Source organism: Vulpes lagopus, chromosome 3, assembly GCF_018345385.1.
Source record: "Vulpes lagopus strain Blue_001 chromosome 3, ASM1834538v1, whole genome shotgun sequence".
NCBI lineage: Eukaryota > Metazoa > Chordata > Mammalia > Carnivora > Canidae > Vulpes > Vulpes lagopus.
Window position 1 is genome coordinate 132,177,459 of NC_054826.1, and position 23,992 is coordinate 132,201,450.

The 23,992-nt window shown below is 38.1% G+C and overlaps 1 protein-coding gene across 1 annotated transcript in view; it reads left to right on the forward strand.

The window, feature by feature from the left end:
• Window positions 1-1,618: 1,618 nt before the first annotated feature.
• The window catches only part of LOC121487129 (calcium-binding mitochondrial carrier protein SCaMC-1-like), a 45,430-nt gene continuing 23,056 nt past the window's right edge, over window positions 1,619-23,992 (forward strand). The window contains exons 1-5 of the mRNA XM_041748571.1: window positions 1,619-1,900; window positions 6,545-6,671; window positions 7,662-7,749; window positions 8,365-8,392; window positions 17,553-17,708. Coding sequence (XP_041604505.1) covers window positions 1,619-1,900; window positions 6,545-6,671; window positions 7,662-7,749; window positions 8,365-8,392; window positions 17,553-17,708 — 681 coding nt within the window. The remainder of the gene's footprint in view (window positions 1,901-6,544; window positions 6,672-7,661; window positions 7,750-8,364; window positions 8,393-17,552; window positions 17,709-23,992) is intronic.

The following is a 23,992-nucleotide window of genomic DNA, read 5'->3' on the forward strand; positions in this document are numbered from 1 at the left end:
ATTAAAAGATTTTATTTATTTGTTTGAGAGAGAGTGAGAGTGTGAGAGAATGCATGAGCAACAGGTGCGGCAGAGGGAGAGGGAGAAGAAGGCTCCCCGCTGAGCAGGGAGCCTAGTGCAGGACTCAATCTCAGGACTCTGGGATCATGACCTGAACTGAAGGCAGATGCTTCATCTACTAAGCCATCAGTAACCCCTGATTATCAGCTCCTTTAGATAGTATTTACTTTCTTTTGGATAAAAAGTGGTTGCTCACTAATTTTCTCCCTAGGAGAGAATCTGGGTGTCTGAGGTTGTAATGTGGTTTACTTGTGACTTCTGTACCACTGAGCTAAGGGCCCAAATGCCTTTTTAGATCCTTAGAGCATGCTGGTTGGCATCAGTTGGTCCTTTTGTTTATGTGTTCAATGCTGTTCTCCATTGCTCAACCACCATGGCTGATCTGTTCTCTTGACTTGAGCAGTGCTTCTGATGGCAATCCTTGGTGGCTGCTGGTTACAGGCTCCGGGATTTCTTTCTTTCTTTCTTTCTTTCTTTCTTTCTTTCTTTCTTTCTTTCTTTCTTCTTTCTTTTCTTTCTTTCTTTCTCTTTCTTTCTTTTCTTCTTTCTTTTCTTTTTTTTCTTTTTAGACTCCGGGATTTCTTAACTAATCTTTCATCTAGCCCACTGATGAGGTGGTCAATCCCATTACACAAGAGCAATGGGTTCCACATTTCTTTGTTCACTCACCCACAATTTGTGTACACTTAAGCATTATATATACATGCAGTTGTCAGTTTATGTTAAATATTAGAAAGTTTATTTTCCCCTTTTTCTTTTTTAAAACTTTATTTGTTTATTTATGAAAGACACAGAGGGAGAGAGGCAGAGACATAGGCAGAGGGAGAAGCAGGCTCCCTGCAGGGAGCACCATATGGTACTCAATCCCAGGACCCCAGAATCATGCCTTGAGCTAAAGGCAAATTCTCAACCATTGAGCCCCCCAGGTGGCCCTCCCCTTACTTTTATAAATATAAAAAGAAGTCTTAATATTTTCTCCCTTGGTTGCTAAGGGGTTTGGATTTCAACAACCCTATGGGAATAAGAGACCAAGCCTTGGCCTAATAAGAGGAAGAGAGAGGACTGGCTCAGGATGGCCCCATGGTGGCGGATCTGTGTCAACCTTGGCTCTGAGCACAAAACTGAAAAACAAGTAACAAAAAAAACAACAAAAAACAAAACAACAAAAAATCCTCCTCTAATAGCTCATAATGAGGCCACCCTCAGCTGGGAGTTTGCATTAGAATGTGCTGTCTGGGAATCTGTGGCCAAACATGAATCTGAACAACAAAACAGCAAAACAACAACAACAACAACAACAACAACAACAACAACGGCGGTCCCAAGCAGCTTTGCCCCCCACCAAGACTGGCAGAAGCAAATCCGGAGCAGGACTGTTGCCCAACAGGCAGGAAGGGCGGGCCTGCGGGCCTGGAACCCACAGGCTCGGGAGGGAGCGCATGCGGCCGGGTCGGTTGCTGCGCGGCGGCCGGCTGCGCCCGAGGCTCCCGACGCCCGGTACCCAGCGAGGGGCAGGGGGCAGCTCCGGCTGACTGGGGGTGGCCTTCGCTCCCGGACCATGCTGCGCCGAGTGTGGGGCTTCCTGTTGCCCACAGTGGCTGGCCAGGAAGACAAATCCGACCGCCTTTTCGAAGAGCTCTTCCGGAGGCTGGACCACCACGGGAACGGCACGGTGGACATCACAGAGCTGCAGAAAGAACTGGAAGCTATGAGCATCCCTGTGGGCCAGGAAGAAGAGGTGGGCCTTGGTGCGTTCAGGCCGCCCGCAGTGGGAAGTGCCGCAGGCCAGCTGGAGCCCTTAGGACTGGGGGATGGGGTTGAAACGCGGATGGAGGGTAGGGTACGGAGAAGACCCCCTCAGCCCTTCCTGAGCTCCTCTCTAGGCTCAGAAATTCTTTCCGTGTGAGCTGCTTCACTTAAAGCAGCCCGCTGTTGGGACACCTTCCCTTAGTTTCTGTCCTGATAGTGGTCTGCCTTGGTCAAAACTGAAGGCTTCACCATCTTGCCTAAGTGGGGTCGAAGCCATCGAGACTCTTAAAAGGCCTGCTTGCACCACGTTGACCAAACGCCCCCAGTGACTATTAAATGTATATGGCCTGTGTTGAAATTCCCTTAGCTTTGGGGAACTCCAAGGGTCTGCCTTGATGGCCTGTGATGGCTGTTCCTGCAAGGGCCTCCCATAGCCTGGGCGATGCAGCCCCCACAGTGGTTTGCTCCAGAAAGCCCTGCATTATGCCCTTTGGGGCCTTCCTGTGTGTGCCTGGCTGCTACTAACAGATTAGTTACAACCCATGTTTTCAGTTTAACCTAATACTGTTGAATTATTGATACTACAACAATATGCCATACACTATATAGTATAGAATTATTAAGCTTAACAAATGATGATGTCAATACTGACTGCTGTGTTTCCAGAGACGCCCCACTTCCACAGCCCTACAGTTAACCAGCTGACCATCTAGAGTGAAAAAAAAAAGTTTTAACTTAAGCTTCTCTAAGAGACTATGAGGCCCAGCAGCATCATGAGCACATGTGTTTGAAAAGAGGAAGGGGGACATCAGGTTTTGTAGAAATCTTTTTCTTGTGAAGAGACTTAAATTCAGTAAGAAAAAAAAAAACAGTATTTAATAAGTTTCCATATGGTAGGGTTGACTTGAATAATGGATGTGAGGTCACACAACATGGAGTCCAGAAAAACATACAACAGTATATGTTACTGTTAAGTTCATAATTCTTTGGATTTATAAAATGCATGCCAGAGAAATGGGAGAGATAACTACATATCTTGGATTATGCTGGGTCACATTTTATTACAGAAATTGATGATTTGTTCCCTGAGGCCTACCCAAACACAGATGTCAGTCTTAGTTATAGACAATGTATATTGATTTCACTGGGTTCTGTGTGTCTAAGACTTTTTGCTGCATTCACTTTGCATTACACAGAAAGCAAACTGATGACTTTATGCTTTCCTTCTGAATGTAGCCCTGGAATCATAATATTCCATTTTCCTTCTAATAAAGATCTGGGTCCTCCATTTCATCAGACTGTCCAGAGTCAGCCCTATCTTCATTCATGTATCCCAGTGGTTCTCAACTAGGTTGATTTTGCCCCTCAGGGACATTTGACATTCTTGATATTTTTTATGGTCATGACAGCAATGGATGTGTGTGTGTGTGTGTGTGTGTGTGTGTGTGTGTGTGTGATACTAGCACCTAATGAATGAAGGCCAGGGATGTTGCTAAACATCCTATAATGCACAGGACAACCAAAGATGATCTGGTTCCAAATATCAATAATGTTGATGCTGAGAAACTCTGACTTACCCCAATCACAGCCCTTGTCATTCCTTGCTCCCCTTCCAGTAGCTGAACATGCCTTTTATTTACTTCCATGAGTAAATAGAGGTGAACTGCACTGAATTTTTTCAGATTTCTGGCCCTCTTGTAAATTTTCCTCAGCTGTAAAATAATAATAGTGCCTAGCTCTTATGATGATTAATGAGAAAATAGATGAAAAGTGCCTAAAACTGTTTACTGAGCTCAAAGCAGTTAGCAAGCCTCAATAAATTTGATACTCGGACTATAATCTTACCTTTATTTACATCCAGGCTTAGTTTATTGCCACTAGTCTCAAGAAATGAGGTGTCTTTTTCTTTTTCTTTTTTTTTCTTTTTCTTCTGACAGTTGGTTCTACCAGTTACATTGTCAGCTTCACATCCTCTCTGCCTCCTTTAAAATAGGAAAAGTACAACATCTGTTGCTCCCTTTCTTTCTCCTGTATTTTCAGACTCTTCCTGTCTAATAACAGTGATCCTCCCATGGCCCTGGCTTGCCACCTAGATAGAAACTGTGCTATCATTTTCCTCTGTATGTAGTCTGGTCTTTAATAAAGCTCTGTCTACACTTCTGCCTTTTCTTGTCTGCAGTGAAGCTTCTGTCTCCATTCTTTCCCTCTGGGAAAGGTCACTAGGGACTTCTTTGTGCACTTTGGCTCTTGGGTTCTTTCTGCGGCATGGGACACCAATGATGCTCCTGTATTTCCCCCTTTGGGACTTTATCTCGGCTTTCTGGCTCTTGTTTTCATATCTCTTTATGGACTCTCTCTTTTGGCTCACCCCTCAAATGCAGGTGGGCTTCAGGATTACTTTTCAAGGTTCCAAGTACCATCCTAGGGTGGGTGACTCCCAGATGGGTAGCTGTCCCCAGCTCTGAGTCTCTCCACTTCCCTCTGTGATCATAGTCTTAGGTAAATGCTCCGCCACCGAGTCATTCTACAGCCTTCTTCTTCCCTTGCCCAACATGCAGTTCACCACAGGTCCTATGTCATCCCTGTAGATCTCGTAGTCAGTTCCCTTCGTCTCCACACCTGTTATTCCTGGGAAGCCCGGGCCCCCACCATATCTCACCTAAGTTACTGTAACTGGTCTTCTTGCCTTCCCTTCAGCATTTCTTCCTCCACGTTGCCACCATATGCCACCTTCTAAAAGGTGTATCTGATTCTATCATGACCCTGCTTAAAGTTCTTCAGGGGCTGGACAATGTCAGTGGGAAAACTCCAAGCCTCTTAGCACGTTATACAAGATGATCTCTTGGTAGGTGTTGAGGCTGGTGGAACAGTTCTCCACCTTGTATTCAGAGATCTGGATTCCTTTCTTCTTGTGGCTCTACCTTCAAGGGGCTCATCATTACCTGCACTCAGCTGGTGGAAGTGGAATGAGCATGCAGGGTGTTGTTAGCTAGGCCTAGAAGTGGTACACATTACTTTCACTCTACTTCATTGCTGAGACCTTGCTCACATGACCATATTTAACTGCAAGGGAAACTGAGAAATGTAATCTAGTAGTGTGCCCAAAGAAGGCAAGAGCGAATTTTGGTGGACAGCTAGTGGTCTCTGCTACATCCCTCACATTCTTGTATCTTTGTTTACTTTTTTGCTACTCATTTAAAAAATGGCCAGGTGCAGCCACTTTTTTTTTTTTTAAGATTTTATTTATTTATTCATGAGAGACACAGAGAGGCAGAGACAGGCAGAGGGAGAAGCAGGCTCCATGCAGGGAGCCCGATGTGGGACTTGATCCTGGGACTCCAGGGTCACGTCCTGAGCTGAAGGCAGATGCCCAACCACTGAGCCACTCAGGCGTCCCAAGTGAAGCCAGTTCTATGAAGAGTTCCCTCACATCTTTATTTCTCACTGAACCTTGAACATTTTCTTTTTTTTCCTTTTGATATATTTTAGTTTATGATGTATTTAGTATTTCTGTTCTTCAATAAAACCTTTATTATTGTGAGAATTTTATAAAATGGGGGCCCTGGGTGGTTCAGTGGTTGAGCATCTGCCTTTAGCTCAGGGCATGATCCTGGGGTCCTGGGATCCAGTCCTGCATCGGGCTCCCGGAGGAGAGCCTGCTTCTCCACTCTGCCTACGTCTCTGCCTCTCTGTGTCTCTCATGAATGAATAAATAAAATATTTTTTAAAAAGAATTTTATGATGTATGTAGACATATTTCACAAGAGTTCTAGTTTTTTTGATGTACAGTGTCATATTAGTTTCAGGTGTGCAATATAGTGCTTTGACAATGCTCTACATTATTCAGTGCTCATCAAGATAACCGTATTCTTAATCCCCTTCATCTATTTAACCCATCTTTCCACCCACCTCCCTTCTGTTCTCTATAGTTAAGAGTGTGTGTTTTTTTAAAAATTTGTCTCTTTTTTGTTTGTTTGGTTTCTTAAATTCCACATATGAGTGAAATCATATACTTGTCTTTCTCTGACTGATCTATTTCACTTAGCATTATATTCTCTGGATCCATCCATGTTGCTGCAAAGGGAAAGATTTCCTTCTTTTTTATGGCTGAGTAATATTATTGTATATATGTATGTCACTTCGTTATCCGTTCATCTATTAAAGGAAACTTAGGGTGCTTCCATAATTCGGCTATTGAATCTTGAATTTTTTTTAAAAGATTTTGTTTATTTATTCATGAGAGACACAGAGAGGCAGAGACACAGAGGCAGAGGGAGAAGCAGGCTCCCCACGGGGACCCTGATGCAGGACTTGATCCCAGGACCCCAGGGTCACGACTTGAGCTAAAGGCAGATGCTCAACCACTGAGCCCCCCAGGTGCCCCTGAATATTTTCTATCAGAGTGGCTTTGGTGTCTTCCCTGTTAGCCTGTAAACTTCTTGAGGGCAGAGGCTATATATGATTCATTTCTTTTTCTCAAACATTTACTGGGTGAGCAAATACTTGCATGATGATTGAGTAGAAGAGTAGACTAGTCAGTTGCTAAACTCCTCTAAATCTCCAATACTCAAGATTCTGTTTTTAGTGCACCAATTTTACTCTAAACCTAAGTTACCATAATTTATAGCAGAATATCTAATTTATATAAGATAAATGTACAAATGTTTAAATACTATAATTTGTAATTTACCTTGTCTGAATCCCATATCTCTAATATCATTCTTCTCTTTTATAGATACTATTAAAATCTGTTGATATTAATGCCTGCAATCTGCTGAACCTCAGCACATTTATGCAGTACCTTAAAGATAATGAGAAGACGATGAGGTGGACTTTTAAGAGTTTGGACACGAATAATGATGGTTTGTCTTTATACAGTGAGCAAACATGTATAGCCAAGAATTGGCCGTGTTTTAGTAAAGGTTTATTACTTGATATTTGGCTTCTGTGAAAGGTTATTAAAAATTCATTTATTTAATCCTGTCATTTGTTTGACTGTTACTACTTCCGAGGAATATTTTTAAATGATTGAATTTTTATTTGCATACTGTCTTTCAAAAATAACAACCATCAACAAAAAGCCTGTGCCCTTTGAACAATATGCTTTTTCCTTTTGAACAATATAAAGATCTTTATAACATTTTGATAAGGTTTTTACATGAGGCTCCCTGTAGAAATGGTAGTTAAGCCAAATCTGGAAAGATGACTGGAAGGTAGCCTAGTGAGGAGCAGGGAAGTGCTCCAGGCAGGGAAAAGGCTTGCTGGGAGACTCATTGTACCAGGAGAGCAGGTCATGGCTGAGGAACTGGAGGCAGACCAACGAGGCGGAGGCTGAGAGCAAGGGGGAGTTTCAGAGATGAGCCTAAGAAGCAGGCTACGGCAGGATCACGGAAGGCCTTGAGGCCTGTGAAGGTTTCTGGACTTGATCCCCAGGGGAATGAGGTGGGAGGCCACTGAAGAGTTTTCAGTAAGAGGAGTAGCACCACCATATTTGTGTGGAGCATGGATTGGTGTCTAAGCTAAAATGGGATCAGTAGTGTTGGGAATGAATACTTTGGGAGCTGTTCATGCATAGAACAGATCACATTTGGTGATTGAAATTGATGAAGGAAAGGAAATAGGCAAGAACGATTGGTTTGAGCAACATTGAGGGTAGTAGTGTTATTTATTGATATAGGAAATATCATATGAGCTCTCCAGTCTCTTCTTTTTAGCTTGACAAGCAAAAGAGATAATTAAGATATTAATGTCTTATGAAATGTTGCAACAATGCAGTGAATACTGATTAACTCTTTGCATCTGTATCTTTTCAAAACTTCCAGTTAATCTTTATTTTCTTTGTTCCTTTAAAGGAGTGATTGATGCTTCAGAAATTATTGATGCTCTTGACTTAATAGGTATACATATTTCTGAAGAAGAGGCAGTGAAGATTCTTGAAAGGTTAGCCCTTATATGTGTGTAGTATACATTTTAAAATTATTTATTTACTTTAAAGCCCTTTTCATTATAAAAATGACAACTATGGAAACTTTAGAGAAGCACGAATAATAGCTTATAATTATTAAGCATCTATTTGCTAGCATTCTTCTGAGTACCTCACATATATTATCTCCTTTAATCCTTACAGGACTTTATAATCAAAATATTATTATTATTATTATTATTTAAGATTTTATTTATTTATTCATGAAAGGTGCAGAGAGAGGCAGAGACATAGGCAGAGGGAGAAGCAGTCTCCCTGTGGGGAGCCAGATGTGGGACTCCATCCCAGGAGCCTGGGATCACGCCCTGAGCCAAAGGCAGATGCTCAACCATTGAGTCACCCAGGTGTCCCTATAGTCAAAGTATTAGTTTCTCATTTCACAGATTAGGCAGTTTTTGAATAGTGAGGTTAAGTAATTTGCCCAATGTCAACATAATCTATCACCCAAATATTAACCCACTGATATCATTTTAGTGCATAGATCTCTTGCTTTTGGTAAGACTTTTACATTATTAGTCAGTCAACCAATCAAGTTAGCCATCAATTGGATATTGTTTGGTACTTTTTGCCAGGCAAAAAAAAGCCAATGGGGATTCAGTGGTAAGTAGAATGCTCTTGGTGCCTACCCTGACAGAGCTAATGGTTCATGGGGGTGGGGAGTGCAAACAGTGAGTCGGGAGTTGCACTGGAAAACAACACAGAAAGGTATCTTTTATCAATAAAAAGTACCTTATTTTATCAAACTATACTGCTTTTTTAATTTGACCTATTTATATAATAAATTATATATATATAATATATATTTATATATATATATATCTATATGGTAGATTTTCTGGCATTAAACATTTCTAGAATAAAGCTAACTTGTTATGACTATTTCATACAGGAAAATGTATAGAACGATAGAGGTAAAAATTTAACAGACAACCATGCCATCCCTGGATTTGTCATAGTTAACATTTTGCTGCATTTGGCTCAAATATTTTTGAATAAATAAAATATTACACAGAGGTGAAGTTTTCAACGTATTCTTACTGTTCATTTTCTCCCCTGCTGCCAGAAGTAACTACCGTCCTGAATGTATTCCATTCAGATTTTTCTCTCTCTATTTTACTGTAGGGATACCCTTAAAATATATGGCATTGTTTCTCATGTTTAAGACCTTACTTAAGTGATGTCATACCACATATTTTTTTAAATTACTTTTTTCTAAGCCTTCTATTTTTGAGATTTGTTGCTGCTGGTGTATACAGCCTTAGTTAATCATTTTAGCCACAATAAGTGTCCTGTTTAATAAATGTAATTCAATTTACTTATGAAGTCTTCTGATGATAGTCATTTAGGTTAAAGAGAATTTTTTTTGTGTGTGACTAATACAAAACAATGCTGCAGTAAATGTTCTTGTATACATCTCCTTATATATCACCTGCAGTAGAGTTGCTTGATTATAGGGTATGCTGACATTTAACTTTAATTACATATACCAAATTTTTCTTCCAAGTGGTTTTACCAATCTAGCTTCCTATTAAAAATGTATTTCTTTTCAAATACTTGATACTGTAGGCTTCTAATATTTTAATATTTTCCAAGTCAAAGAGTCAGAAATATTATCCTGTTGTTTTAATTTAATTTGATTTAATTTAACTATATTCCTCATTACTAGTGAGCTTGAGTATCTTTTCATATATTTGTTGGCCATCTGGATATTCTTCTTCTGTGAATTACCTAGTCATGTATTTTGCCTATTTTTTTTTAGCTAGATTGGTTGTCTTTTTCTTAATGGCCTGCAGGTATTCTTTCTAAATTCTGGATATTAATACTATGTTGGTTATATGCATTGCAAATATCTTTTCCTAGCCTGTTAGTTACTTTTAAGTTCATTTTAGGTGTTTTTGTCATTGTGCAATTTAATATTTTAATGTAGTCTTCTTTGTCCACTTTTCTCTTTTAGCATCTTGAGAAATTCTTCCCTACCCTGGGACGTAAAGTTATTAATCTCTATTTCTTTTTCTTTTTTAAATAGATTTATTTATTTTAGAGAGACAGAGTGAGAGAGCACGAGTGTGAGTGGGGGAGGGGCAGAGGGAGAGAATTTCAAGCACTCTCTCCTGAGCACTGAGCCCAGATGTGGGGCTCCATCTAGCGACCCATGAGATCATGACTCTAGTGGAACCAAGAGTCAGATATTTAACCCAATGAGCCACTTCAAGATATTAATCTATATTTCATTAAATTAATCTATATTTCATTAAAAAGTTTTGTATCTTACATTTGGTTCTTTAATTCATCTGTAATTGATATTTGTATATGGTGTGAAATAAGGCTCCGTTTTCTTTCGTTCTTTCTTTGTTATCAGTTATTAATTGGTCCCATCTTTTACCCACAGACCCACAGATTTTAAAAGCTTACCTGTCATATTTCAAATTTCTGTCTGTGTAAGAATGTGTTTCTGGTCTCTTTATTCCCTTACGTTGGTATCTATTATACGTCATTACCACATGCCTTAGTTACTATCACTTTATTTTTTTGATCAACATGTGTGTGCGCATGTGCGCACGTGTGTTTGAGAGGGAGAGAGCAGTGGGGGAGGGGCAAAGGGAGAGGGACAGAGAATCTTAAGCGGGCTCCACACTGAGCATGGAGCCCTGCACAGGGCTTGAACTCAGGTCCCTGAGATTATAATCTGAGCTGAAATCAAGAGTCCGACGCTTAACCGATTGGACCACCCAGGTGCCCCTTACTATCACTTTAGGATCCATCTTGATGTCAACTTTCCTCATTTTCAACAGTGTCAGCGCTCTTCTTGGCCCTTTGCTCTTCCATATTAATTTCAGAATTGACTTATTTAATTACATACACACGTGTGCACATACACACTCCTTTTGGAATGTTAATTGGAATTGCATTGAATTTATAAATTAATTAAGGAGAGAATTGTATATTTATGATGTTAAATTTACTGTTCCATGAACATTATATATGTTTATTTAAATCTTCTTTTATGTCTTTTAATAAAGTTTTATACAGTTTCTAAAATGGTTTTGTATAACTTTAGCTGGATTTATGTTCAACTATGGTTTTGTGGTTTTATAAGTGTAAGCTGAATATGAATTGTTTTCACTTCATTAGACCATTTGTGTCCATACTAAGTGATGCTATACCAAGGGTTTAGATGGAACATGGAATTTTTTCTGTGATCTGGCCCCTGTCTGCCTTTCTAGCTGCATCATCTCTCCAACTCTCCTTCTACTCTGTGCTCCAGGCTGACTGAGCTTATTTCAACTTTTAAAAAATCATGATGTTTCTTTCCTCCAGAACTTGTACAAACTGATCTTTCTGCATAGAAGACACTTTCCAACTCCTTCACTTGAATATCTCCTACTTACTCCTTAGGTCTCAGTTTAGATGTGACTTTAACCTCTGAAACTTTTTAAATCTTCCTAGTGCTGGCTTTTAGAGCAGCTTTACAGAGGCTTGTTTGTTATACTCCCTGTTGCCAGTAGACTGTAAGCTTCGTGAAACAGGGACCAGGGTATGTTATCCATTATTCTGTAGTTAGTGCCTACCACCGTGCTTGGTACGTGCTAGCAGATCAATACATGTTTTCTAGTTGATTTAATGGTGTCACAAGAGCCAAGAGTGAAATATGTCATATTTAACAGAAAGGGCCAGCAACATTAATATTGAAAACTATCCATTGGATCTAGAACTTGGGAGATTCCTGGGGATCCCAGTGAAAGCATTTTTGGCAGGGAGCTAGAGACTTGAGTCAGGCTGTTATGGAGTGAATGGGAGGTGAGGATATGGGGAATGTGAATGTGGTTTACTGATTTGGGATATTTGGATAAGAAGGAAAGACAACTAGGCAAGTCTTTTGACTTTCATTATTTTTTTTGAGGATAGGAGAGATTTGAGGGGAAGCAACCATCAGAGAGGAAACTGTTGGATAGGTTGCAGAGAGAGGAGATAAGTGATTGGGGGGAATGGGACCAACAGCTTGAGAAAGAAATAGAGAGACAGAGACAGAGAATCTTTCAGTAGGGGTTAACATTTCATCCTCTAGGTCTAGAGCACAGGAGGTAAGGATGAAAGTGGGTAGGGAGAAATTTATTCATTTACTCAACAAATATTTATTGAGTAGTTGACATTCAAGGGATATAGCAGTGAGGGAAACAGGCAAAAATCCCTGCTCTTATGGAACTCACAATAAATAAGAGAAGAAAACAGTAAAAGAGTAAACTAGATAAACAATGTGTTAGATGGTCATTAGTGAGAAGGGGAAATATAGAGCAGGGGAGGGAAATAGTATGTGTGTGTGTGTGTGAGTGGTGCAGGGGGCTGCAGTTTTGGACATGGTGAGTTGGGAAGGTCTTGAAAGTGACATTTGAATAGAGATCTGAAGAAGGTGAGAGAAGGAGCCATGATAATCTTTGGGGGGCGAGGAAGCCTTCCAGGTAAAGGAAAGAGCAAGAGCAAAGTTGGGCAGTGTATTTACAGGATTAGGGCACTGAGAGAAGGCTGGTGTGTTTAGAACAGAGTGAATGAGGAAGAAGGTGGTAGGAAATGTTTATAGGAGATCGGTGGTAGGAAATGTTAACAGGAGATCAGATCACATCAGCTCTTGAGAGGGAAATTATAAGGACTTTGGCTTTTTACTCTTAAGTCAATGGATGGTTTAAACAGGGGTGTGCCATGATCTAACTTAGGTTTTGCAGTCTCATTCTGTCTCAAGTATTGAAAATAGTTTGTAGGCAGCAAGGGGGAAAGCAGGTAGGCAAATCATGACAGTTTTGCAATAATACAGACAAAATTTGAAGGCAGTTTGTACCAGGATGGAGGAAGTTGGATTCTGGATACATTTTGAAATGTTGACATGATTTACTTCTGGATAATGTATGGGATAAAAAGGAAAAACATAGTCAAGGTTAATGCCAAGATTTTTGGCCTGAACATCTCGAAGAGTGGAGTGGTTATGCATGATTTGGATAAGACTGAGAAAAGCAGGTTTGGGATAGGATGATTATCAGAGCCCAGGTTTGTTCTTGTTATCTTCTAGATGCTAAGCAGACATACAGGTAGGCATGTCAAATAGGCAGCTTGAAACAGGAGTCTAGAGTTCAGAGGAACACTCTGACAGAGATTTGGGAATCATGGGCTTATAGATCTTTAAAGCCATGAGACTGGAAGAGATGGCCAGGGAGAGAGCGTAGTACTCTGCCTTAAGAGGTGGGGAATTGAGGAGAAACCAGTAAAAGAGAGTGAGAAGGAGCCATGAAGAGTAAAAGGACAAGAACCAGCAGAATACTCTGTTTTGGAAGCCAAATGGAGAATTTGGCTAACTGAGAATTCTTTAAAATTCTTAAAATTGGCTTATATTATTCCATATTAATGGATGTTTTATTTCTATGGGTATTTGGATTACTTATTTTTTTATATTGGAATTTCATACCCACAAAAAGTGGAAATTGGCTTTTAAGAGCTGAATTACCAAAAAAGTAATGTTCAGTCATCATTCTGTTGCTAGAGAAGTTAGAAGGTAAGGTTTACCAGATGGAAAGAAGGAAAATGTGAGAAGAAATGTGAGAAGATTGGGATACAGGAATACTGACTTATAGTTTTGTGGTTTTTTACAGTTTACAAGGTCATAGTATATATAATCCCATTTAATACTCTAAAGGTGCCTGTCTGGCTCAATTGGGGGAGCATGCAACTCTTGATCTCAAGGTTGTGAGGTGGAGCCCCATGTAGGATGTAGAGATTATTTAAAAATAAAATCTTAAAAAAATACTCTAATAACCCTATGTTGTAGGACTTAATCCCATAGAAACTGAAGTTTGGAGATGTAGGATGCACTCTACATCACAGAAGAGTAAGGGACAGAGTTCAACTATAACCCGAATATTCTGACATTGAGAATATGAGATGTCATTTTGATAATACTTTATGAACTTTATGAATCATGATTTATATTTGAGCATATTCTTTTAAAAATCAATCTACAGGATGGATATTGATGGGTCAATGACAGTGGACTGGGATGAATGGAGGAAGTATTTTTTATTTAAACCTGCAAGAAATATTAGGGAAATTGCCCATCACTGGAACTATATTACTGTAAGTGGTCTCTTCTTTAATATTTGTATATTTTAAACCATGAGTCATGGGCATAAAAATGTAATGCATTATAAACTATTAGAAAATGATGGAGCCAGAGTATTAGCTAGTGAGGTTTTGCTTGAATAAATAAGTGATAATATAGAATATTATTTCCTTGCAAATTTGTATAATGCCAAATATCTGAAGTGTCATAGAATATTTACTTCAAAGTTTCAACTTGCAAAGGGTACCCATTTGTTGGGAATAATTATGCACTTAACAGTTAATTACTCCTACAGAAAAACATTATTCTGTATTATAGTTGCTTATTTTCTTGCCTGAAAGTAGAGACTGTGAATTGCTGATTGCTGTGTCACACAGTATATTCCCAATAAATATTTGTTGGATAAACAAATAAACTATAACTGGAATTCTTTTGAAAGAGTGCTAAAGTTCGAGGTTTTTTTACATTCATATTCGTCTTACAGTCTGCATGGCTCTTGTCTCTCAGAGCACTTGAAATCTCTGCTTCAAAATTTCTTAAAATTCTCAAAAAATTAAAAAGTTTTTGTTCAGTAATTCCAAATTAGAATCTACACTGTTCTTCTATAACTCTTTGAGATAGGGATTATTATTCTGTGTTAGGATAAGGAAACCAAGACAGAGAGAAGTCAAGTAATTAGCTTCCTTGTAGGTAGAAAGGGTAGTATAGTGTTAAAGATCATGAATTCTAGAATCATGTTATCCAGGTGTGCTTCTTAAGTGCCCCTACTAGTAACTTTGTGAGTTTGGGGATATCATTTAAACTTTCTAAGCCAAAATTTTTCAGTTATAAAGTAAAGATGATAATATTACCTACCACACAGAATGAGGATGTGAGGATTAATGAGACAATCCATGTAAAATACTTAGCACAATGCCTGGCAAACCGAAGTCATCAATAAATGCTCATAGATGGTCAAGGACAAGAGCTCTAGAGCTAGTTGGTTTGGTTTCAGATGCTGGCTCGACCTTTATAAGCAAAGAGACTTCGCTCTAATTCAGTTTCCCAATGTTTGTAAAATGAAGCTAAAGATAGTACTCATTAGGTTATTGTGAGGATTAAACTAGTTAATATACATATAGCATGGAGAACAATGTCTGACACTTGTTAAGCACCATCTGCATTAGCTGTTATCATTTTTAATGGTAAAAAATAAAGGACTTTGAACTAGTATTTCTTTTTTTTTTTTAAGATTTATTTATTTATTTATTTATTTATTTATTTATTTATTTATTTATTCATGAGAGACACACAGAAAGAGTAGTATTTCAAAACTTAGGTCTTCTATTGTTTCTTTATGAAATCTGTATTTTTTCTTTCATTTTTAACATTTGAACTTTCTTTAGTCGTCTATGTGTTTAAGAGAAAGTTATAGTAAATAGCAATCTGCTCCATTCTTTCTCCTACTACTTCCTCAATCTTAAGATGACAAAATTAAATATACAAAAGCTCAATCTAACCTACCTGCTTTGAATTGCCTTCTGAAGAAGTTGAACTAAGTGAAAAGGAGTTTCGTATGATGCTCTGCAGTATATCTAGAAAAGATTCCTCTGAGAAAGGGTGATGGCCAGTAGTAGCACATTACTACTGACATTCTGCTGTTGCTGTAAGAGTGTGCCTTCCTTCCTTTTACCATGATGCTTATATAAAACTCTTCAGTTACCAACAGTCTCTTAATAAATATATAATCATTAAGAGAAGATTTTATCCTTGTTTTTTCTTCTTGGGTATCCAAATAGGGACAAGATTTTTATCCTTTTTGGTAGTGTTCACTTTCAATGCTTTCTTTTAAAGAGGATTAAAGGCAATTCAAGTCAATGAAAAATACATTTATTGTATGCCTACTAGGATAAGTTTCTGTTTCATAATGAAGGTAAAGAACAAACAGGCATGGGAAATAAATAGCTCTTTTGAAAATTGAATGACAGTATTTGTGATAACCTAATAAAATAATATAAGTTGAACTCAACTCTTTTGGGGTAGTGCTAACAAAGAGTGCTTCTTTAGTCCCAGAGGCAGGCCTATTATTTGGCTTATAGCAATTTCACAAGAGACAAATATGCTTGGCGCTGTAATTTTACTCCACAGTGGTAGAAAGCAGCCAGTTTTCCTGGGTGGAATAGAGTACAGGCTCTAGATTCAGGGTTCGTTGGTTCAAATCCCAGCTATGCCACTTACTGTCTGGGTGAGTTGGGGTAAATGATTTGATCTCTCCATGCTCAGTTTTCTTAACTGTCAAATTAGGGAAATAATACTTCTCTCAGGTTGGTTATTATGAAAACTAAAGGTGACACATATAACTGCTATTACCTTTCTGACTTTGCTCTGTAAATGTTAGTTTTTGTTTATTAAACAGATATTGAGCTGTTTCCTAGTCACATTATTGCTAGTGACTATGCACAGCCAAGCACTTGGAGGCCTAAATTGCTCTCAGTTTTTGTTTTACAATTAATATTAACAGTAATTAATGGTTACTGAGTGTCTTTTAGTGTCAAGCATTGTGCTCAGTGCTATACATATTTTAAGGTATTTAATCTTAACAATCCTATGAAGTTAAGTATTAGTATTGTCTCTATTTTGCATTTGAGGAAACTAAGTCCCAGAGAGTTCACTCAATTAGGAAATTAGGAGTTTAGGATGTCAAGATTTGACAATTCCATCTGATTCCATCTGATTCCTGAGCCCAGATCCTTAATCATGACATCTGCGATCAGCCTTCTAGGTCCTCAAAAATCTCCTACTTTGGGATGCCTGAGTGGCTCTGCAGTTTAGCGCTGCCTTCAGCCCAGGGCATGATCCTGGAGACCCGGGATCAAGTCCCCACATTGGGCTCCCTGCATGGAGCCTGCTTCTCCCTCTGTCTATGTCTCTGCCTCTCTCTCTGTCTCTTTCTGTATCTCTCCTGAATAAATGAATAAAATCTTAAAAAAAAAAAATCTCCTACTTCATGATACATGCACAGCAGAGCTTGTTATCTGCTCTGGGTACTACATGGGAAGGCCCAGGGTTTTTTGCTTTGTTTTTTGCCAATTCCACAGTAGGTAAAGATATAAAAGGAAACTGCTTCCAAATGTGTGTTTATATTTCATATTTGTTTTGTTAAAGACTCTGAATGAACATAACATGGGGATCCACTAGATCTTGAACACTGGATACTCTTATGTTATTGCCCATTAAATAGCTACCTCACTACTAGTTTATTAGCCTATGTCTCATCACAGCTACAAATATTTAGTAGAACCCGATGGGTTTTTCTTTTTGTGTTCAATCTTAGACAAATAATTCTGAATTGAAAAATGGTAACAAAAAAAAAAAAAAGAAAAGAAAAATGGTAACAGACTTAAAAATGGCAATGTAAAGATTATCTTAGACATGGTAAAATATTACTAGCTTATTTATTTTATTATTATTATTTTAAATATTACTAGCTTATAATGGTAGTAATTCAAGCTAATTTATGACTTACTTAAAATACACTGGTTGGTTGGTGAAGTACAACATTCTAGGAAAGGTTGACCTTAATTTATTGTGGAGCTGAAATATATAAAACATTGTTTAGATCTTATAAGGAGAGAACATACTCATTTGAGATCTATTTATAATGTATTTTTTCAATAGGGAATTGATATGGGAGAAAGATGGACTTTTCATGGATTAACTGATGAACAAAGAAGCTCTGGCCTGTTAGGGAGGTATCTGTTGGCTGGAGGCATAGCTGGTACTTGCGCTAGAACATGCACAGCACCGTTGGAGCGTCTAAAAACCTTAATGCAGGTGTGTTACATAGTTCACGTGCATATTTTTGAGTAATGTGAATAATATTTGATGCTTTTCAAAAGAAGAGTTTCAGAGATCTTATCATGATTCCTTGATATTCTCATGTGCAAATTACTTCTTTGCCAGTAATCTCCTTGACTCATCCAATAGGCTGCCAGGCACTCAAGTCCACTTGAGGGTGCAAACAACAAATAATACACCCTTTTCATCCATATGCATCTTGGAGTTTAGTGATGGAGGCAGATATGTAAATAAATAAATACAAACTAACAATTTAGTACTGGTATTCTAGGGAGGTAAAAATTAGGGAAATCTTTCTTCTTCTTCTTCTTCTTCTTCTTCTTCTCTTCTTCTTCTTCTTCTTCTTCTTCTTCTTCTTCTTCTCTTCTTCTTCTTCTTCTTCTTCTTCTTCTTCTTCTTCTTCTTCTTCTTCTTCTTCTTCTTCTTCTTCTTCTTCTTCTTCTTCTTTCTTTCTTTCTTCTTCTTCTCCTTCGGAGTAGGGAAAAGCCTGGACAATACTCTGATTCTCTCCATGGGTTAGAAGTTGTGACACAAAGAATCAGGCTGGTCAAAGAGTTGCTCTCCCTCTTCATTCCTTACCAAATACATGGCTCTATAGGTAGAATTCTTCAATTGTCTGAAAAGCTTGGGGGTCCTAGAGCTGTTGTGGCCTCCTTAAAGATGGTGCAGGCAATGGAGGAATTGCCCAACCCTGGCAGCTAAGTCTCTGTGGTTTTGGCTGCACAACTGAAACGAAGAGGAAAAGAGTTTCCAATCTTTTCATAGTTCTTCTCAGGGCAGAAATTATGAGCCTATGACAACATTCAGCTACTATCTTTATTTTGGATCAGCAAGTAACAAGTTTCCCTATAATTTTTATATAAAATATTCAAAACAAGGAGGCCCACCTGGCTGCTAGTGTTCTGGGCTAAAGGCAGGGGAAAGGGGCAGGAGGCTTCCTGTCACTGTGCATCTGTTTTTCAGTTCTATGCCTCCCTGAATTCTAGAATTCTGTATTTCTGAGTCAAGAGCTTCTTCACTTTTTCCTGAGAATAAAGCCTCAAGGTTTTTTTTTTTTTTTTTTTTTTTTTTTTAGGATTTTATTTATTTATTCATGAGAGACACAGAAAGAGAGGCAGAGACACAGGCAGAGGGAGAAGCAGGCTCCCTGTGGGGAGCCCCATACGGGACTCAATCCCAGGACCCCAGGATCACGACCTGAGCTGAAGGCAGAGGCTCACCACTGAGCCACTCAGGTGCTCTTAGCCTCAGGGGTTTTTAAGGTCAAATGGACTTTATATGCATTCTCTTCCACAGACACTTACTTAAATTGTAACTTTTATTCTGTTAAATCAGTTATTACTTTCCCCCTTTGCTTTCTACCCTTCTAAATCTGCTGAAATCACTGGTGTTCCTTTCTCATGGAGATTAGTAGTGGGGTGACCATATAATTTTCATTTGAACCAAGACATTTTTATTTATTTATTTTTTTAAATTTTTATTTATTTATGATAGTCACAGAGAGAGAGAGAGAGAAGGAGAGAGAGAGAGAGAGAGAGAGAGAAAGGCAGAGGGAGAAGCAGGCTCCATGCACTGGGAGTCCTGATGTGGGATTCGATCCCGGGTCTCCAGGATCGCGCCCTGGGCCAAAGGCAGGCGCCAAACCGCTGCGCCACCCAGGGATCCCTGAACCAAGACATTTTTAAAAGTGAGAGGAGGAACTGAATAATCATGGAGGAACAAAATTTGGGAGAAGTATGATATTTGGCCATTCTTGTTACTGCCTTCTTTTTTACTTTACTATCATTTTGGTTTTGGAGTAAGAGGGAATTAAAAAAAATACCATTTTTACTGAAAGTTAATTTCTTCAATGCCTAAAAATTATTTTATTTTGCTTTTCCCCTTGATGGGCAATTTGGCTGAGCATGGACACCAAGGTTAAAAATGCTTTCCTTCAGAATTTCTAAGGCATTACCCTAGTATTTTCTAGCATCTAGTGTAACTTTAGAAATCTGATGCCACTCTGATGTTTTGGTAGATAATCTGTTTTTTCTCTCTGGAAGCTTTTAGTCATGCCTCTGTCCTGGGTGTTTTGAAATTGTACAATGTTTTAAGTAGGTTCTTTTATCATCCATTGTGTTTGACACTTGGTAGGCTCTTCCTAACTGTAAACTTATGTCTTCCCTCTGCATTAGTATATTTTATTATTTCTTTCCTAATTTTATTCCCTCCATTTTATCTCTCAGGAATTCTTATTAGTTGGATATTGTACTTCCTGGATTGACCTACCTTTTCATAAATATATTCTATCATATATCTATTTTCTGTTTCTATTATATATCTATATTTTCATAAATATATTTGGTCATATATCTATCACATATCTATATCATTTTACTCAACATTCTGGGAAATTTCTTCCATCCTATTTTTTTTTCCACCCTATTTTTTAACCCTTCTATTGAACTTCTTATTTTGGCAATCACATTTTAAATTTCTAAGATTTTCCAAAATTTTAGAAATATTTCTAATATCCCTTCAATTGTTCCTTTTTGATAGTATTTTTCTTTTCTTTTCTTTTTTTTTTTTTTTGATTCATCTTCATCTTGATTCTTTCTGAGGATATTAGAGTCCTTTATGTTGTTTGTTTTAGTTAACTGTAGTTTCTTGAATTGTCACTATTTTCTCTGGAATTAGTTTGACTATTCTTAGTTTTAGATTTTTTTTGCTGCCATTACTTCTCCATATATACTGTGATCCTATATTGTTCTTCAATATTAAAAATGAAGGATCAGATATTTTAAGTAGCTGGTATAGATTTCTTCTGCAATTGGTTGTGTTTTCTAGTTATGTTTCTCCTACAGAATTTTTAAAAAATTAGATATAATATATAATTGACAGATAACATTATATTAGCTTCAGGTGTACAACACAATGATTTATTATATGTACATATTGAAAAACAATTACCATGGTAAGTCTAGTTAACATCCATCACCACACAGTTGCAATTTTTTTGTGTGTGTGTGATGATAACACTTAAGATCTAGTCCCTTAGCAACTCAGATTTTTTTGGTATAAAAGGAGTTTACACATCCTGTTTATTTGTATTCTTTTCCTGTCACCAAGAGAACCAAGGAATGATCATAAGTAATGTCCCTATAGATCAGTTTCTTGAAAACTCCACTGTTTTTTGTGGCCTTGTTGTTTCTTTTGCCAGCTATTCTTTCCCTCTATGCATGCCAGGCTCAAATGTCTACACCGCACCATACTCCCTCAGTTTTCTCTCATTGAGTCTAGAGTACTAGGAGCCCCTCCCAGGCCTTGCCTTCTCCTTGTAGGCCTATCACTTTTTCCCTTATATATCTTGAGGCCTAAAGTTTGTATGCTTCTGGTGAATTGAACTTTTTATCATTGTGAAGCACCCTCTTGATCTCTATAAATACCTTTAGTTCTATTTTGTCTGATATAAATATAGTCACAGTCCCTTCTCCTGTTTGGGATTTGTGTGATGTATTCATTGTCATTCTTTTAAACTTTCTGTATTTGTATGTTTAAGATAAGTCACTTAAAACAGCATATGGTTGGATTTTGTTATATTTTTAACTGGAAGATTTATTCCATTTACAGTTAATATATTTATTGATATTTTTGTTTAAACCTACCGTGCTTATTTTAAATTCCTCTCTTTTTCCTTTCTTGTGTTCTGTTGTATTTTAAAAAATCGTTCTGCTTCCCCTCCTCCATTAGTTTTGTTATTGTTTTTTGTTATTGTTTTAGCAGTAATTTGAGGAAAAGGATGATGATATCCAACTTCAGACTAGATTTTTGTTTATTTCTGTCAGGTGCCTGGGAGTGCTGTCAATTCTCACTTTAATTCAAGTTCGAGTCTTGAAGTTCCCTGGACCACCCAGGTGATACAAAGCCATGCTGCAGGTCCTTGCAGAGGCTGGGTTCTTCTGGTTTACCCTCACCATGAGGGTATAGCCCTGCAAAGTCCCAATTTAAAGTGGTGGTGGTATGTGAGAGACGGATGGGCTCTGGGATTTACCTTTTGTTCTTTGTTAATCCCCTGAGGCCACCAAAACAACTTCTGCATTCAGAAATACACTTGAATGCTATTCCTACCTTTCTGTGTTTCCTCCTACATACTGTCCTGAAATATGTCTCTGTCTTGTTAGCTCATGGATACCTTTAAGAAAACTTTATATATTTTATCAACTTTTTCAGTTATCCTTAGTGGCAATTTCATTCCTAATTACTAGTTTGCCATTACCACAAGTGGAATTCTAAACATATCTTAAGGTTTTTGATAGATTGTCATATTTCCTCCTAGAAAGATAATATCAATTTGCATTTTCCTAGCAATGTGTGATGTTAATTGTTTCCCTGTATCCTTACCAACATCAGGTAATATTATTTTAAAAAGATTTGCTCGTAAGAGAGATAATAATCAGACTTTCCAGAGGATCTAAATACTGGAATGAATCCTGTCACTTATGTATTTTCTTATTATACTAATGCCTTACTAATGGCATTTCTGGCAACATAGGAGAGAGTTGAATTATATCTATACCTTTCAACACTATCAAGGTTGTTAACATTACATTCTGATCTACAATCATATTTACATCCTCACAGTTTTGTCATAGGGTGATTTTAAATGTTTAAAATTAATAAGTAGCATTTACATTCTTATGATGATATAAATATTATTTATTGTAAAGCCAGCTGGTATGTTAGAGCTGTATTTCTTTCTCTATGGATCTAGTGCCATACCTCCTTGTGGCAGATTGTTTGCAAAGACAGAGTCCATAATTCTTCCCATCCTTTGCAATATGACTTTGCTACTCCTCCCATCAAGAGGTGGAGTTTATTTTTTACCATTCCTTGAATCTGGACCAGCTTTATTGAGGGATGTTGTGGGATTTGGAAGCCTAAACTTCAAGAGGTCTTGCAGCTTTTGCTCATGGCTGCTTAGACCATCAAGTAAAGAAGTCTGGACTAACCTTCTTGAAAATAAGAAACTGCATAGAGAGAGAGGTTCAGCTAGTAATATCAACCACCAGCCATATGCCTACAGCTATCTTGGACCAACCAGTCCTTGTCAAACTGCCAGATGACTATAGCTACACAGTAGCTCAGGGAAGAATAGCAAAAGAACCGCTAGCTGAACCCAGTCCAAATTGCTAATCCATGGAATCATAAGCAAATGAAATGTTCATTGTTTCAAGCCACTGAGTTTTGTAGAGTGTTTTGTTACATAGCACTCCTTAATTGATACACCATTTTATGTTACTTACAGGAGGATACTTGAGAAAACCCAAATTACATTATGATTTATAGGAAGAATGATTTAAAACATATTTAACAATCTGTATAGATGAAGTAATGTCACAGAGGCTACAGTACCAGTAAAGATGAGAGTATGAGAGGTAACTTTTGGAGTGTACTCGCTGGTGGTGGGCTGTCATAGCCTCTGGAGTCAAATGGATACCTAGCATTTGCCTGTCAAGGTGGAAATGCCATCAGTAGGGGTGCTGCCTCTTCTGTCTTGGTCTGAACTTGCTTTTCACGAAGGGGCCCAGGGATGACACAAGAGAAGGCAGATATGTAGACTGGTTAGTGGTCCCTGGGGCAAGTACCTCTTCAAAGTAGAGCCCACCTTGGACTCCTTGGAGTCAGAGTGACTGGTGGTATAGGTGGTGGGTATACACAAGGGCTTAGCTTAGTGCTTGTGAATCAGCCAGTGCAGAATTATTTCCTTATTTTATATATTGGCTATTAGGCCTCCTAATACAGATTTATTGTACAATTAAAGCAAATATACTTATTATTGTGACTGTATAATACAGTTATCATTTTGAGTTTAAATGTCTGTCTCTCCTCAATAGAGAGTTGGCAGTTGTCTTCTAACTGCAAGTGACTTGGTGATTATCCTCATTCTGGTTCTTCTTTTTCAAAATTAAAAAAAAATTTAGTCAGTCCCCCCTGCCCCTTCCTTTCTTCTTCATATATGTATTGCAGGAATCCTGCTGATTCCCTACACATTTATTAAATATTCACTATTGTGCTGCAAGGGCTGCCTGCCCAGTCCCCTAAAAACAAAGAGCCCCTTATTATTTTTTAACACTTTTATTTATTAAGTAACTTCTACCCCCAGCATGGGTCTTGAACTCACAACCCTGAGATCAAGGGTCTTATGCTCCACTGACTGAGCCAGCCAGGTGCCTCTAAATTCCTCTTTAATGCCTCTTATTTTAAGACCACTTTTGCATCTT